The sequence below is a fragment of the Oryza brachyantha genome, chromosome 3 (genome assembly GCF_000231095.2).
Source record: "Oryza brachyantha chromosome 3, ObraRS2, whole genome shotgun sequence".
NCBI lineage: Eukaryota > Viridiplantae > Streptophyta > Magnoliopsida > Poales > Poaceae > Oryza > Oryza brachyantha.
In genome coordinates, this window is record NC_023165.2 from 12,444,145 (window position 1) to 12,461,502 (window position 17,358).

The window sequence follows — 17,358 nt, forward strand, 5'->3', positions numbered from 1 at the left end:
CTAACAACAATAGAGGAGCAAATGGTAGGGCGGTATGATTTTGCTACAATGATCGCATCCTTGGTCTCTTTTGGAGTTGCGCACATCGAACCGATGAACCTTGCTTGGTTACTGCTGATAAGAAAAAAAAAAGGTGATTCCAAAATCCAATCAACCATAATCAAAAGAGAATTCAGATGGTGACGAAGAAACTTTATTTTCCCTAGATCGTCGATGGAGGTTGAGGAAGAGGTGACCATCCCTTTTGCCTCACACGAGCTTCCCAACCAAAGAAGTACTTGGGGCCACTGATTAGGAGGGATTGAATACCAACGACAATCATCATCCATCGCCATGGTAGATCTAGCTAGAGGTGAAAAAACTAAAATCCCTCTCAACCGCTACCGAAAGGGTTGGTAGAGGAAGAAGCTTGAGTATACGTTCGAGGCATTCTTTTAGATAATGGGAGTTGGATGCAAGTTTTATGTTATGGAAAATAAATTAAGAGGATGCATGTTTGAAATTTGCAAAAGCATGCATCAGCCATGCTCGCAAGAAGATGCATTTCACTAATCACTATGGCTATGGTAGAAAGGAGTATAGATGGCTACATGGACCGCTCGGATCGGCACGGCCCAAGCCTAGGCCCGTGAAAAATCAGTCGGGTCGGCACGGCCCCTATCGAGTGAGGGCAGCACAGGCCCAACACCAATCATGCAGTGCCGTGCTTGGCGCGGGCCAAATAGTTGTTCGGTGCGCTAGGGTGTTGGGCCTCGGTCCTTATGACCATCTATCTAGAAGGAGATGTGTGCAAAAGCACATCACATACAACACCTGCACCAAAGCGGGCGACACTCATCGCTGCCCCCCAACTCCAACTCCGCGACAGCTGACGCATACGGCATATATATCTTCCAAACAAATCAAGCCACGCCAAACCTGCCATCCTCTCTTCAGCCTTCGCATGGCATGCCCAAGCCAAAAAAAAAAAAAAAAAAACATTTCCAGTGATTTCCTCCGCCACAAAACCGGAAAACGAGAGACGTTAATCGATCGAGCAATGGCGCCCTCCAAGTACTCCCAGCTTGAAGCATGCAAAAAGGTCTCGAGATCTCGATATCGATATGATATCCACATCACCCCAGCAGTGCAAGCAAACCAATCCAAAACCCCCCAAAAGAAATCCTTCCAAGCAACCGTTTCAATTCCATCCCATCCCGCCATGTCCGCATGCAGCGCAAGCAACCAGCCACAGCAGCGGCCGGCTCGTACACCTATAAAACCGTCGTCGTCGTCGTCGCCGATCAGTCTCCCACATTCTGCTCAGCAGTGCAAAGAAGCCGGCCAAGAACTGATCGGCTTAGCTAGCTAGCTCGAAGTGTTTGTGGTGGTCATGGAGATGGCGGCGCCGAGGTCGAGGTCGTCGTCGTCGGTGAGCGTGGCGGACAGGGCGCTGCGCGGGGTGGCGGACCTGATCAAGCTGCTGCCGAGCGGGACGGTGTTCATGTTCCAGTTCCTGAGCCCGCTGGTGACCAACAACGGCCACTGCGCCGCCTACAACAAGGCGCTCAGCGGCGCGCTGCTGGCGCTCTGCGGCGGCTTCTGCGCCTTCTCCTCCTTCACCGACAGCTACGTCGGCTCCGACGGCCGCGTCTACTACGGCGTCGTCACCGCCCGGGGGCTCCGCACCTTCGCCTCCGACCCGGACGCCGCCGGCCGCGACCTGTCGGGCTACAGGCTCCGCGCCGGCGACTTCGTCCACGCCGCGCTGTCGCTGCTCGTGTTCGCCACCATCGCGCTGCTCGACGCCGACACCGTCGCCTGCCTCTACCCGGCGCTGGAGGTCAGCGAGCGCACCATGATGGCCGTGCTCCCGCCCGTCGTCGGCGGCGTCGCCAGCTACGCCTTCATGGTCTTCCCCAACAACCGCCACGGCATCGGCTACCAACCCACGCGCGCCACCGAGGACTTCCAGCGCAAGAACTAGCTGACCGACACGAAGACGACGAATTATTTATAACTATTTATATATTCAAGATTACGACTAAATTAATTATTTAATTGATTTGGGGTGCGCTTTAATTAATTGCTTGCAAATTCAGTTTAAATTTTTAAATTTTTACATGGGCACGGTTTGCTTGATTGGAGTTAGACACGAGTCAAAAGTGTGCAGTGGCTGTGTATGCATCATGTCAATGTGTGTTTGACTGCTTTTCATATATTATGTGCTACTTCCACTGAACATAATGAAGTCTTTTTCGAACTAAGCTTTGGTTGTAAATAAACTGTTGCTCAACAGTGTTTCCTCTTTGCTTGTAGTAAAATCGAATTAATTGCTTGTAAGCTGTGGCAACTCGTGTGATGCTTGCTTCTACTCAACAGCATATATCTGTCGCCGTCGATCAGTGACACCACGGCGGACTGGCTTGTCGACCACTGTCTGACTTGTCCGGATCTAAATATTTCTGATATCTAAATCTTATATAAAAACTATAAGTATTTATGTTACTGTTCACAGTGCTGCCTGTTTTATTAATCATTTCTCTTCAAAATTCTTACTAATTTATCCCTACATATCCTTTAATCTACATAGATTCCTCAATAATGAGTATCCTAGTCTTTTCGTCTCAACCTTAATCTATGCTAAACCATCCGAGTATATTTATATTTTGGAATAGAGATGGGACGAATTGTTTTGGGTAAAATTGGGCTTAACAATTTCCTTACGTAAAATAGGAAAAGTTATTAGTGCACGATTAATTAGGTCTTTGTAAAAAAAATCTATAGAAAAGTTATTTAAACCACAAATAAACCAATGTTCAAGTTCGAAATAGTTCATACGCAATTAGCCTTGCACTAATAACTTATCATAATTTACGCGAGTAAATTGGTTTAGTCATACAAAAGAACTCACCCTGATCATTTCGTTCGTTTACGTTGCTGCCACGCCACACCCATTTCGATGTGCTAATACATGTCAACTTTTTTTTGCCGATACTAACCATAAATCACTTTCACACTTTTTTAAAAGTTTGGAACACCTGAAACCATAAATCACTTTCACACTTAAAAAAACACTCTAATCAATCAAAACGTGAACTTTGTATTCTTGTCTCCGTGGACTGATACTGCTGTAACTTTGACCAGTAATATTTTTTAATGGTTATATTATAATAAATAAAGTGAGTTGAGTTTAATATTTAGATAAAATATGTAATATGCTTTCATATTATGACATCTATTGAAGTATTTAGAAAAGCTTTAAAAGATGAGAGATAATTAAAGTTTACACACGAATAGTGCTTGGCCACAAGTATTCAACCGGAGGGAGTAGATATGTTGCCATTATGGGCTGGGCCAACAGATAAGCCCACCAAGGCGGGGCCCAACAACCCAAGCCCACATTGCCACCCTCCTCTTCCCGAATCGCCGCTAAACCCTCTCCCCCTCTAAAACCCTCCTCCCTTCTCGCGCCGCCACCATTCGCCTCCCGCGAAAACCCTAGCCGCCTCCGCGCCCCCAAAATGTCCACGCCGCCGCCCGCCGCCGCCGCCTCCCCGGCCACCGTAGGCAAGACCAAGTCGAAGAAGAAGAGCAAGAAGCATCAGGATGAACCCCCCTCCTCATTGGCCGTCGCCGCGCCGTCGCCGGCCGAGGCCGAAGCGGAGGCGGCGGCCAAGTCCGACGGCTACCTGATCAAGCCGCAGTCGCTGGTGCCGCCGCTGGACACCTCGGCGTGGCCGCTCCTGCTCAAGAACTACGACCGCCTCAACGTCCGCACCGGCCACTACACCCCGCTCCCCGCCGGCCACTCCCCGCTCAAGAGGCCCATCGCCGAGTACCTCCGCTACGGCGTCATCAACCTCGACAAGCCCTCCAACCCCTCCTCCCACGAGGTCGTCGCCTGGATCAAGCGCCTCCTCCGCGTCGAGAAGACCGGCCACAGCGGCACGCTCGACCCCAAGGTCACCGGCAACCTCATCGTCTGCGTCGACCGCGCCACCCGCCTCGTCAAGTCCCAGCAGGGCGCCGGCAAGGAGTACGTCTGCGTCGCGCGCTTCCACGCCGCCGTGCCCGACACTGCCCGCGTCGCGCGCGCGCTCGAGGCGCTCACCGGCGCCGTCTTCCAGCGCCCGCCGCTCATCTCCGCCGTCAAGCGCCAGCTCCGGGTGCGCACCATCTACGAGAGCAAGCTTCTCGAGCATGACGCCGAGCGCCACCTCGCCGTGTTCTGGATCTCCTGCGAGGCGGGCACGTACGTCCGGACGCTCTGCGTGCACCTCGGCCTCCTGCTTGGGGTCGGCGCGCATATGCAGGAGCTCCGCCGTGTCCGGTCGGGGATCCTCGGCGAGAGCGACAACATGGTGACTATGCACGATGTCATGGACGCGAGGTGGGCAATGGACAACTTCAACGACGAGTCCTACCTGAGGCGTATCGTCATGCCGCTGGAGGTCCTGCTCACTAGCTACAAGAGGCTTGTTGTGAAGGATTCAGCTGTGAATGCTATTTGCTATGGCGCGAAGCTCATGATCCCCGGGCTGCTCCGATTTGAGAATGACGTTGAAGTAGGGGAGGAGGTGGTTCTCATGACAACCAAGGGGGAAGCGATTGCGATTGGCATTGCTGAGATGACCACGGCTGTTATGGCTACTTGTGACCATGGTGCGGTTGCCAAGATCAAAAGGGTGGTGATGGACAGGGACACATACCCGAGGAAGTGGGGGCTTGGGCCGGTGGCACTCAAGAAGAAAAAGATGGTTGCTGAAGGCCTTCTTGACAAACATGGGAAGCCAAATGAGAAGACACCAAGTGAGTGGATTCGGAATGTTGTGCTTCCATCTGGTGGTGATGCTATGATTGCCAGCATTGCTGCAACACCTGAGCCAGAGAAGCCAAAGGTCGAAGAGGAGGCAGATGTGGCTGTAGAGACCAAGGAGAAGAAAAAGAAGAAACATAAGGATGAGGCAGGTGACAATGCTGATGAGGGGAGGAAGAGGAAGCTGGGAGATGATCATCTCTCTGCTTCTGTGAGTGCAAAGAAGATTAAGGTTGAGGAAGATGCTGATGCAGTGGAAGGAGATAAGAGTGAGAAGAAGAAGAAGAAAAAGAAGGACAAGGCTGAATCTGCATCTGCCGATGGAGAGGAAGTGAAGGTGAAGGTTGAATTGTCTGATGGGGAGAAGGGTGGCAGTGAGAAGAAGAAAAAGAAGAAGACGAACAAGGAAGGAGAAGCTGGGGATGACGAAGCTGAGAAAAGCGAGAAGAAAAAGGAGAAGAAAAAGAAGAATCGGGATGCAGAGGAGACACAATAGTTGGAGATTGTAATTTTAGCCAGATCATTGACTTTGTAGGTTGCAGAATGGAGGTGTTTTCAGTGACTTCTGGCTTGTTGTTCACTTGCAAACAATAATCATTTGAGGCCTAGTTTAGCGTTTCTATATCACTATATCCATTTACTGCTTTGAACTTGAAATGCAAATTAGCAGCTAGGTCAGATTTTAAGTTTCCCATATCATGATGGGTGACTGTCTTGCTGCTGCAGATATCACTTGGTTGTGATGAATATTGTTGATCTGCTACTGTTTTTGGTCTTCTGCTTTAGCAAATGCTGCTGCTTGTTATTCATGAAAATATCTGCCTTGGTGAATGCTATTCATCTTCATTTAGTAGCTCTAGTTTTGTCGGTTGTGTTTTATTATGTTACCGATATGGTGATTGACGTTAATCTTGGAAATATAAGAGCTTTAAAATGCTAGTTTTGTTGATATTAATCTTATAATATGGAGCATATTTTTCTTAAATCTGATGAAATGCTAGGTTGTCTGTCTGCATTTCTGCAAGTGCTTTTAAGGTTATTTCATCATTGTTGGTCATTGTGTTTTATCCATTGTATTGAAACTTACAGTAGCTAAGATTGGTAGACTTTAATCGGCATTACATGTGTTCTATGACCTCTGAAACTGGCATTTCCAGATACATTGTTTCGTTCTACAACACTATCAGTTGGCTTGCAACTTTTATGTTTGCCCAACCTGTGATTCTATGTTGTTAGCTGGAGCCTCTGAGGCAATTGATTTGTGTTCCCCATCATCACAGCACGGCGCATCCAGTTTTGCTCGGCCAAGGACTGGTATTCTCCTTCTCCATTTCTGCACATTAGAGGTAATTTTACATCTGTAACAATGTTGTCTAGTTGATATTTAGAAATGGCTATTTCCTTTGATGTTTATTGAATATGTATCTGTGATCTGTACTACATCTGGTCACAAAATTCATGCAATGTACATACAAGTGACAGGACGATCAGACTGGTACAAACAAAAGAAATGACATGCTATCTGATCTTGCAGGAACAAAACTGCACTTTATTATTGCTAGTTTAGCTGAACCTTTTTCTATCAATCTGCCCTGTTTTCAGACAAGACAAGAAACAACCCTATTCTCTGCAGCAGTAAAACAATCTACAGGAACACATATTAGCTTGTTGTTGGCGCCATTTCAGTTTCCTCCCAGAACTAAGTGCCTCTGCCATTGCAGGTCCTCCAGGAAGGAGCCGAAGAAGAAGGCAGTGCAGTGCGGTTGCCGAAACGCATGTTGTGCTGCTGCTGCTGGCCGTGCCTCTTAGTTTGTGATGATTACCCAGACGGCGTAGATGATCCCCGGCAGGTAGCCAAAGAAGGAGAGCAGGAGGCAGATCCAGAACTCTTTCTGTTACACATATTAACGCGTCGTCGTCGTCAATGCAGGATTTTGCAGAGAATTGCAGAGGCGGTCGGTGGCGATGATTGGGTACTACACCTCGCAGCCGACCTTGAGGAAGACGCCGAGGGGAGGCAGGATGATGGCGATGACGAGGTCCACGAACGTCGCCGTCCTGTCCGACATCGCCGGCCTTTCCGCCATCGCCGGCCGATCACCACGAGAGAGAGAGAGAGAGAGAGCGTGGGAGAGAGAGAGAGAGGATGGGCGACGAGACGCGACGCGCGGCGCCAGCGGGGGAGCATTCGCCAGGTTTAGGACACGGTGCAACCCGATCCGATCGGTTACTGCATGGCGTTTTAGGCCTCCAGTAATTTTTTTTTTTTTTTTGCTCCTGAATCATCTCCCGATGCTGATAAAAGTTTAGTTGCGAAGTGCTACGTTTATAGGCCAAAATCTCCAATTTTCTCTTTACACGTAAAACGATCGACAGCACAGATGACCAGGGTTGGCAATACCCAGCGGGACGCGCCCTACGGGGACAGGGTTTGGGTCATTTTTTTCCATGCAGGGATTTGGGGCTAGGGTCATGAAATTTTCGGTGACGGGAACGGAGGAGAAAAACACCAGTAGAAACCCGTGGGGCCACGGTTTCATATATACTATCTCTATTTCATAATATAAGAATAAGACTTTGTATCCTTTCCTAAATTCATCAATCGATGAATATGCATGATTTATATATATGTCTAGATTCATTGGTATCTATATGAATCTAGATAATATTAGAATGTAAACGGAAGGAGTAAAATGATGGGCCAGTGACACTGAATCTTTTGGACCAAAGGTTCATTTAACAGGTAAAAGAGTAAACCTAGACCACACAAACTAACTTCCTAAGTCATTCACCATCGCAGACCAGCCAGTCCTGGACTTCCGGGCATGATGCCACCGTGTCGTTGCCCCGGCGCGTTGCCCTTGCGCGCCACTGCCTAGGTGCGTCGCCATCCTCCTCCACCTCCATTCGAGGCCCCGTTCAGGGCCAGGGATTACTTTCACCCCGTGTTTGATTTCAGGGCTAGGGCCGAGGTTTCAATTAGGAACCGAGACTATTCTTATCATACCCCATTGACAAGTCTAGACGACGACGGCGACAGATCAATAACCATCACCACAGTTTCACTTATGCTGATATATGCTTGATTCCTCAGCTTAGCTAGTGGAGAGATTAGTGCCCGCTACTGTACCGACATGCATTTCTGTCCCGAACTCTCGATTTGACACTTGGGAAATGCAGCACCTCACCTCGCTTACATCGCCATTTCTGTTCGTCCACTGCATTTGGCAAAGCAGATGCAGACACTATACTACATAGACACACAGTGTCTCCTCGCATAGAACAATTACAGCAAAAGTCTTTTGTCAGCATGGCATAAGGGTCTTGTTGTCTTTATTGCAAGGTGGATGGGCGAATGCTTAGAGAAATTTTAGTTTTAAAAAAAAACGTCGAGAGAAAAACTGGCTACTACTACCTTTATTTTGATTTATATTATAAGTTTTTCTAGCCATGTCTAAATTTTTTAATTGATGAATGTATATAATTTATATATATATATATATATGTCTAGATTCATTAGTATTCATATGAATCTAATTAAGGCTAAAAAAATATTATACTGTGAAATGGATGGAGTAATTTATAACAAGCCATACATTTGTGATAAGACAGAAGATTAGTGCCAACTAACTTCTGCTCCAGAGAGACTTTCACCCCCATTTTTCATTTATACCTGTGCTTCTTGAGTCAAAAATTGAAATTTTAACCTTAAATGTGGTGTTGATTTTAGTTTTTTTTATCGTGATTTATTTTACAACATTGACTTTTAATCACTAAGAACACATATATAAAAGTTTTATTCACAAATTTTAGTTTATAAATATATCGTTTTACTTTTTTCCATTAAAAATACTAAAAGATGACCTCCTTTTGCTATACTTACATACAAAGTTGTGTTTTATATGCTTGTATGATGTAACTATTAAAGTTGACTATTGGGAATACGATAATTTTTATAGCTAGTAACTACCTCTGTTCCAAACGTAAGTATTCATGGGCCAAATTTTGTACCGTAATACTAACTATCATGATTACAATCATTTTAATGTTTGCCAAGCCAGTGAGGTGTTTCCAAAAGGAATATACTCCACTCAAAATCCAAAAAGAAAAAGAGAGCACTTAAGTAACTAAAAGATAATATTTTGCTTTAATCTTAGTGTTTGGTAAATAAACTAAAACTATTAATATTTAGTAACGGAGCGAGTGCTATTTAACCATGTGTATCAAGTGTTATTACATCCACTAATATGTGAGGTCTCACTCTTCTACGAACCTACTTTGCCTTAAAATATAAGTTTTTTCTATAATTTAAATCTGATATGGAAATATAAATATATATATATAAGTAATATTCACATTATCACTTGTCTCATCAATTATTCCTAACTTTTTTCACATTTATCCCCACCTACCCTATCCATTTATTACTCACTCGGCTCCATAGTTCTTATCGCTTTGGATAAAAGTATGATTAACTTTTTAAAACTTTATTATTAGTGACTTGAAATTTTAGTTTGAAAACACTATTACAGTAGATGAGTCATAAAAAATATTTTAACAAAAGTAAACATTTATTTATTTTTTATATTTTAATAGAAAAAGACAACCAAAAGTAAATTTAGAAAATCGTGTCATTATCTAAATCGTGTCTTTTCTTTACTATATTAATCCCTACTAAGCAATGCTTATATTTATAATAGAATCAGTATACGGTAATGACAAGTGAACCCTGTCTCTTTCTTGCTCCAAAAGCGGCTTTGCCTTGTTTCTATCGCTCCTTCCTTTTCTCTCTTGTCAATAATAACCTTTTTGACAATATATGGCGCGCACATCAGTGACACCACACGCATCTCCTCGCTTTCCACGGCTCGCGGCAAGCATCACTTGTTAGCCGGCGAGCTCAAGAAGCTCCAGCTCCGACATTGTAGTTGTCACCTGTCACTTTGTCCGTGTTCGCAATGGCCATGCCGATGCCGATGCCGATGCCGCCGCCGGGGCCGGGCGGCGACACGCCACCGGCGGCGCCGCCGATGATGCCGATGCGGATGGGCGGCGGCATGTCCTTCACCTGGGGACACCGCGCGGTGGTGCTCTTCTCGGGGTGGCCGGGCGACCGCGCCGGCGTCGGGATGTACGTCCTCTGCCTCCTCGTCGTGCTCGCGCTCGCCGCGCTCGTCGAGGCCCTCTCCGCCACGGCGTCCCGCCGGCGGCGGCAGCAGCAGCCGGCGCTGCTCGCCGCGGGTGCCCACGCGGCCAAGATGGCGCTGGCGTACCTGGTGATGCTCGCCGTCATGTCCTTCAACGTCGGCGTGCTCCTGGCGGCCGTCGCTGGCCACGCCGCCGGCTTCCTCCTCGCCCGGAGCGGCCTGCTCGGTTCTCGCGCCGCCGCGCCCGACACCGATGGCGCCGCCGCCGCCGCCACGTCGAATGGTTCTTCTCTCCATCCATCGTCGTCAGAGCCGAAACCTTGATCATATCTTGTCCCGTAAATTCCCAGAAAAAACAAAGCTGTAACTCAAGGAGATTACATAAAACAAAATGCGAAATTGTACTGTGCAAAATTTGTCCGAGAGGAGCATCAAAATGGTTTCTTGATCGATCGTCTCTCTTTCGGTTTTCAATTCTGGAATCCAAGAACTTGTGGTTAGTGAGGCCTTGGCCTGTCTGCTTCAGTTTTGAGTGACCTCTCGACCAGTTAAGAACACTGACGTGCAGTCTCTACTCCCCCTCCTAATAATTGGCTTCGAGTCACTGTTGCTCGAGCTGCAGCCTGCAGCATCCATGGCGTCCTTGTTGGTGGCGGCCTCGCTGCTGCTGCTGCTGCTGCTGCTGCTCGCGGCGGCGGCGGCGGCGTGGGGACGGTACGCGTGGCGGGCGCGGGCGGTGGCGAGGAGGCTCGCGGCGCAGGGGGTGCGGGGCCCGCGCCGGGGCGGGTTGCTGCGGGGGTGCAACGACGAGGTGCGGAGGTTGAAGGCGGAGGCGGAAGGGGCGGCCATGGACGTCGGCGACCACGACTACCTCCGCCGGATCTTCCCCCACTTCGTCGCCTGGAAGGAGCAGTACGGTACGCACCCACCACCACCATGCTCGCTCGCTGCTCTTCCCTTATCCGCCGCCCTGTAGCTCAAACAAGAAGTCAGAAGAAGAAAAATATAATCTTTAGCTCAACGAAGAAAAAAAAAATCTGTAGCTCAAAGAAGAAGAGAAAATCTCTAGCTCAACGAAGGAAAAAAATCTGTAGCTCAAAGAAGAAGAAGAAAAAATCTGTAGCTCAAAGAAGAAGAAGAGAAAATCTGTAGCTCAATGAAGAAGGGGAGAAAATATTGTAGTAGCTCAAAGAAGAAAGGGAGAAAGAAAATATCTGTGGTTAACTGAATGAATGAATGGTTAAATTCTAGGGCAAGACATTCTGATGTTGAAAAGGGAGGAAGAAAATTTTTGAAGTTTCTGATGCTTCCATGGCTTCTTGCTAGATTAAGCCTCGAGCCATGGGGATAGGCACATAATTTGGTCTTTAGCTGATTGGTTGGTGGGGGTAAATGGACATAGTGTAAGTGTAAATTATTTAGCACTAATTATTTGTACCCCTTTTCAGTTTACAATATGTTTTGGTTTTCCTTAGGTTTATCTAGGAACGTATGTATATGTTTTGTATAGTATATATATGTCTAGATTTATTTATATCCATATAAATTTAGTGAAAGTTAAAATATAGTTGTAAATGAAAAATAATTTATGAATAAAACATTTAAAAACATACTCTTAGTGATCTAAAAACAAATGTTGAAAAATAAATTACGACAGAAAACCTTAAAATTAACTCTAAATTTAGTATTAAAAATTTTAATTTTTGGTTCATAAGTATAAGCATAAGAGAAAAAACGAGATATCTTATAACTTGAAAAGAAAAGATAATAACATAATAGGTCAAAGGGGAATACAGAGTGTTACAAAGTAGCCTGCTAGCAATAAGTACCAAGACGGCAATAAATGCAAGATGGAGAATTTTAGGCGGTAATACTTGGTCCATGGCAACAGAGCAGATATATGTGGATTAGAGCAGGTACAATAGCAGGCTATAAGCCAGCTATAAGTATATTTTAAATAGATAAGAGGGGAGAGAAAAGAGAGATGTGCTACTAATTTATAGCCAGCTGCACACGGGGTCTAAGACAAAATATACGTATGACACGTGGGATCATGTATTAATGTTTTATAGATAACTATTATATGAGTTGGCTATTAGATTGGCTATAGATGAATTGGAGCTAGTAGTTACTTATACTATTGAACTTGCTCTTAGTCGCAGCTGTTTTCTGCTCGATGACTATGAGTTCATTCGAAGTCCAATTACTACACTTTTAGATTTTGGAAATAACTAAGAACTGAGAATAGTACTAAAATGGGGAGACAATAATCCTAGCAGAAATGACCATACCAAGAAGAGAAAAAGAAAGTGGCCACCAAAGACTCCCTGTTCAATGCAGGAAAATAGCCTGAAACTGCATCTTGTAAAATAAATTTGGGTGGTTTATACGAATCTCTCTATCCTCACCACACTCAAATTCTCCGAGCTGTCTGCATGTTCTCATCTGAATGGTGTTGTAGGAGGGCCATTTCTGTTCTGGCTTGGCACTCAACCCCGGATATGCATCTCCGATTACGACTCGGTTAAGCAAATCCTTTCAAACAAATACGGGCATTTCGTGAAGAACGACGCACACCCGGCTATTCTGTCGATGATTGGCAAGGGGCTGGTGCTGGTGGATGGCAAAGATTGGGTGCGGCATCGCAGGGTGCTCACTCCAGCTTTTTCCATGGACAAGCTAAAGGTAATTAATGGTCTGCTAGTTTCTAACACGGCTTCAATTTCTGACAATTGGGACTCGAGCATCTCCTAGAGAATATTAATATTTTGTTTTCTAAAAAATTGTACTGGGTTCATCTTAAAAAAATATTGGGCATAAAAATTACACATAAAAATCTAAAAATGAATAACTTGTATTATGAACAAGTATTCTTGCCCCAAAATTTAGGACACAAGTGAGCTAATTTTAGGCATGAGTAAATATTATAAATGTATTTGGTAATCTATTGAAGACATATTTTCTAGCTCAATTCGCAAAATTTAGTTTTATGGATCAATTTTAGACATCTCTTGGAGATGCTCTAAATTTCAAAAAGTTGTAACTGCTATGTCAGAACAATCAATCTGCTACAACTTTAGCTAGGTATTTCAGAGAGCTGCAACAATAGCTATAGATTTTATCAAAAAGTTACAACTTTATCCTTGTATATGTGTGTGACATATAGGCCCAACTTGCAACAAAAGACAAGTATTGCATATGTGCCTGATCTTGGGGGGGGGGGGGGGGGGGGGGGGGACAAACTTGTCAGACAAATAAAGTTACGGCTTTCTGATAAAATCATGCATTATTCTTGCAGTTTTCTGAAGTAGCTAGCTAAAGTTGCAACAAACTGATAGTTTTGACAAGATAGTTGGAGCCTTATGAAATTCACTCTAATTTCTTTAGTAATCTACTCAACTGCTATATATTCCTAATGCCAATAATTCCTGAAATTTACTTTACTGTTCTGCATTTAGATGATGACAGAAACAATTACCAGCTGTGCTGAATGCTTGATCAAGGAGTGGGAAGATCAGGCATCTAACAGCAAGAACAAAGAAACAGAAGTGGAATTCAGCAAACAGTTCCAAGAGTTGACAGCAGATGTTATATGCCGTACTGCTTTTGGAAGTGGTTGCAAGGAGGGAAAAGAAGTATTCCATGCACAGAAACAGCTCCAGGCAATCGCCATAGCAACACTACTCAATATGCAACTACCAGGATTCAAGTAATTCTATTCTCAAGTCAGCATAAACCTTTTTTATTTTCGATTGTCACAAACTTTACTGCTTAAGAATGATTTCTTTGATTTTAGGTATCTCCCCACTAAAATGAACAGATGCAAGTGGATGCTTGAAAAGAAGCTAAAGAACATGGTAATGCAAATTATACGGTCCCGAATTGCCTCCGAAGGAAACGGATATGGCGATGATCTGCTCGGTGTGATGCTCGACGCTTGCTACCCAACAGAGCAAGGAAAAAAACGCGATGAGCTGACTCTGAATCTGAGCGTGGATGAGATCATAGATGAATGCAAGACGTTCTTCTTTGCAGGGCATGAAACCACATCGCATCTGCTTACATGGACAATGTTCTTGCTCAGCGTGTACCCAGAATGGCAGGATCGGCTGAGAGAGGAGGTTCTGAGGGAATGTGGAAAGGAAAATCCAAATGCAGACATGCTTAGCAAGTTGAAAACGGTAAGAAGCATATTATTTGCAGTTGTCCGAAACATCATACGTTTTGGAGAAGGATACGGTTTTGACCAGTGCTTCTAGCTTCTATTGTTGCAGCATGTTAGTCAGATTATTATTCGCAGTATCTCATATTGCAAGTTTGTAGTTGCAGCTAACATTGAGCTTCTATATATTGCAGATGACAATGGTGTTGCTTGAGACACTGAGACTCTACTCCCCAGTCATGTTCATGTATAGGAAACCTATCACCAACATACAACTGGGAAGACTCCAACTACCTGGAGGCACCACACTTGTGATACCCATTCCAATGCTGCACCGAGACAAGGAGGTTTGGGGTGACGATGCCGATCAGTTCGACCCACTGAGATTTCAGAATGGGGTCACAAAAGCCGCGAAGATCCCACATGCTCTCATGGGGTTCTCCATAGGGCCAAGATCTTGCATCGGTCAAAGCTTCGCGATATTAGAAGCAAAGTCGGTGATGGCCATGATCCTGCGGAAGTTCTCCTTCACTCTTTCGCCGAAATATATCCATGCACCTGCGGATATGATAACACTTCAGCCGAAGTTTGGTCTGCCCATACTTCTGAGGGCGCTGGAAGCATGAGAGAGTAGTTCTGTGTGTAGCTACCGTAGGCATAATTTACAAAAATGTGTATATACAGATGGGATTGCTAGTCCTTAATTTGGGCTTTCTGTCTCTTATCCACTAAAAGGTACACCGTAATAGGTAAGTTGTTGAAGAAAGTTGCACTGTTCAGTCTATTCTGACTCCCAGTCTCAAATTCTCTATAAAATTAATCTGGGGTGTGCCCAGATTATGTACGGAATATTTGAAACATTTGTAACAAATATGAATTTTGGCTGAACAACCTGATAACTTGTTGGTCCAGCAATCAAGCAGACAAAGATGGAAGCCCAGTAAATGCCAGATTTGGAAGTCTCTATATTGGCCTGTAGAAACGACTGAACAAGTGGACAAGAAGAGATTGTGCACTCAATGGGATTGATCCAGTAGCCCCAAATTGTCCCTTTCAGCTTTAGATGCTCAATTGGTTGCCGCAAGTCATTTTTAATCTTCAATTCGTCTGTATGTGAACAACAGATTTTTGTGGTGTGAAAATACATGTTATGCACATCTGAGATGGATGATCCCTGTATGATTGGATAGCACATCAATAATCCAGCAACTATGACCATCAAACTGATCCGCTCGGAACTAATCCCTCCGGTCATAATATTTGACGTAGGATAAAATTTAATCAAACTTTTGAAACCACCCATAGTTTCTCAGATGCTTAGATAAAAAGCGAAAAAATGTTATGCATCCGTTATTCCGTTTACCTTGAAAAATACTATCATTATACCATAAATCTATCATATTTTACAAATTTGTTTTAATGTAAAATTGATTATCGATGTTTTAAAGGTTTTACGGTTTGAAGAGTTCAGGGACCAAAAGTAAACAATTTTACAGTTGAGAGACCAAAATCAAACCAATGTCATAGATGAGAGACCAAATATGGATTTTTTTTTTCTCAATCCAGGAGGAGTAATAAAAGAACAATCATAGCTGACAACAAATGCAGGATTACTCCATTGTTAACACACTAAGAAACTCTGGAAACGGGAGAATCAAAACGCATCTGTCTCAACCAACTGGTTTGAACACTGAAGATAAAGATGGAGTGCCAGCATCACAAGTAAATGAAGATGAATAAGGGTGATAGGTTGAGCGCTAGAGGAATTCTATTACAAGTTGTTGACAGCTACAGTACTCAACCTGAGTCACTCAGCAGAATCCAATTATATTTCTAGTGCAGTCACAATGAATGAAAGAGATGCACACAATGCATCAACAGAGCCCAATCGATGCATTACCTTCTTTGCTGAGCTCCTTTTTTTTTTTTTGCCAAGTACACTTAAGATCAAGCACAAGATTGGTGGCTGTTATTTTCATTCACATTAATGTAGTATCCCCTTCAGTTCATCAAGGGGCAGAGTATAGCACACCTTGATTTGCTACTTGATGTTGATTTACCAGGATGTCCTACTATCTTCGTGGAATCATGCATGACCTCACCAATTTGCATCTCCTGTATGATTTCAATTGCATAAATACAAGCTAAAAAAATGTCTTTACTCTGAAAGTGACTGCACAATGCAAACAGACCATCTAAATGCATGCTAGAAATTTGAAATAAAGAATTCTCTGTGTCATTATTTTCCTTCTAGAAAAAGGAAGAAGTATCCCTGCCCCAATATTTGAGAAAGAAACAGCATGGCTCTAGAACATAGGCCGTGTTTGGCCACCTCAGTTAGATACCTAACCTCCTAATTTTTCCGCGCGCACGCTTTCCGAACTGCTAAACGGTGTATTTTTTACGAAAATTTTCTATAGGAAAGTTGTTTTAAAAAATCATATTAATATATTTTATATTTTTTTAATAATTAATAATTAATTAATAATATACTAATCTATTACTACATTTTTCGCACCGGATAACTTACCCTCTTCCCCTCGAGCCGAACGTGGCCATATGATAACTATGCAGGTAGGAACTACTGTAGCACGCCAGATAAAAAAACACAATAAACAAGAGGACACAATTTAAAGCTAGAAGGATGTGCAAAATGGCAACACCTGGTTCTGATGTTTCCATGTAGCAATCCTTCGTATCACACTCACAATTTCATCTTCTTTTTCTCTTAGCCTCAAAGGTTGGATCTACTCTTTCACACTATGGATAAGAGAACCCATTTCATGTATACAGTATACTTCAGTAACTAATATACAGATGATTATAAGATCAATGTTTCCGCTCAAAGTCTTTTCTTTTACATTTCCAATCACCTACTAGAATAGTCTACAAAGAGAACCAGGGTGTGGAGCTACATAGAGTGTGGACTCCTAGGAACCGGTCTAAAAAAAATTAGCTAGAGTTTATATATTTTTACCATATAGGCATTACTTTTTATCTAAACTTAAGCACCTGTAGTAACCTAAACTCAATTCTAAGCATTAAAAAGCAAATGAGTGATATTCCTATATTTCGCTGTAGATCTGCCCATGGAGAGAATAAAATAAGTTTTATAAGGACCACCTTCAGACCTTGAACAGACACCTGTATGGACCAGCCTTTCCTCCTGCCTTCTTTTATATTGATTTTAAGACAAAAACTAAATACACCATAAAAATTATAAATACTAGAAGATATGCAAATATATAAAT

The 17,358-nt window shown here is 43.9% G+C and overlaps 4 protein-coding genes across 4 annotated transcripts; all 4 read left to right on the forward strand.

Moving 5' to 3' along the window:
• The first annotated feature begins 1,038 nt into the window (after window positions 1-1,038).
• Window positions 1,039-2,246, forward strand: LOC102701151 (protein DMP2). The gene has a single exon (XM_006650062.3). The coding sequence runs from the start codon at window positions 1,373-1,375 to the stop codon at window positions 1,964-1,966; it is 594 nt and encodes a 197-aa protein (XP_006650125.2). The 5' UTR covers window positions 1,039-1,372; the 3' UTR covers window positions 1,967-2,246.
• Window positions 2,247-3,441: 1,195 nt separating this feature from the next.
• On the forward strand, window positions 3,442-5,639 carry LOC102701427 (H/ACA ribonucleoprotein complex subunit 4). Its single transcript, XM_006650063.3, has one exon. It carries the CDS (start codon window positions 3,504-3,506, stop codon window positions 5,292-5,294), a length of 1,791 nt encoding a protein of 596 aa, XP_006650126.2. The 5' UTR covers window positions 3,442-3,503; the 3' UTR covers window positions 5,295-5,639.
• Window positions 5,640-9,670: 4,031 nt separating this feature from the next.
• On the forward strand, window positions 9,671-10,395 carry LOC102715286 (copper transporter 4-like). Its single transcript, XM_040522021.1, has one exon. It carries the CDS (start codon window positions 9,757-9,759, stop codon window positions 10,267-10,269), a length of 513 nt encoding a protein of 170 aa, XP_040377955.1. The 5' UTR covers window positions 9,671-9,756; the 3' UTR covers window positions 10,270-10,395.
• LOC102701706 (cytochrome P450 709B2-like) lies at window positions 10,280-14,873 on the forward strand. Its single transcript, XM_040522020.1, has 5 exons — window positions 10,280-10,862; window positions 12,407-12,630; window positions 13,404-13,654; window positions 13,742-14,126; window positions 14,302-14,873. Exons 1-5 carry the CDS (start codon window positions 10,580-10,582, stop codon window positions 14,731-14,733), a joined length of 1,575 nt encoding a protein of 524 aa, XP_040377954.1. The 5' UTR covers window positions 10,280-10,579; the 3' UTR covers window positions 14,734-14,873.
• The last annotated feature ends 2,485 nt before the right edge of the window (window positions 14,874-17,358 follow it).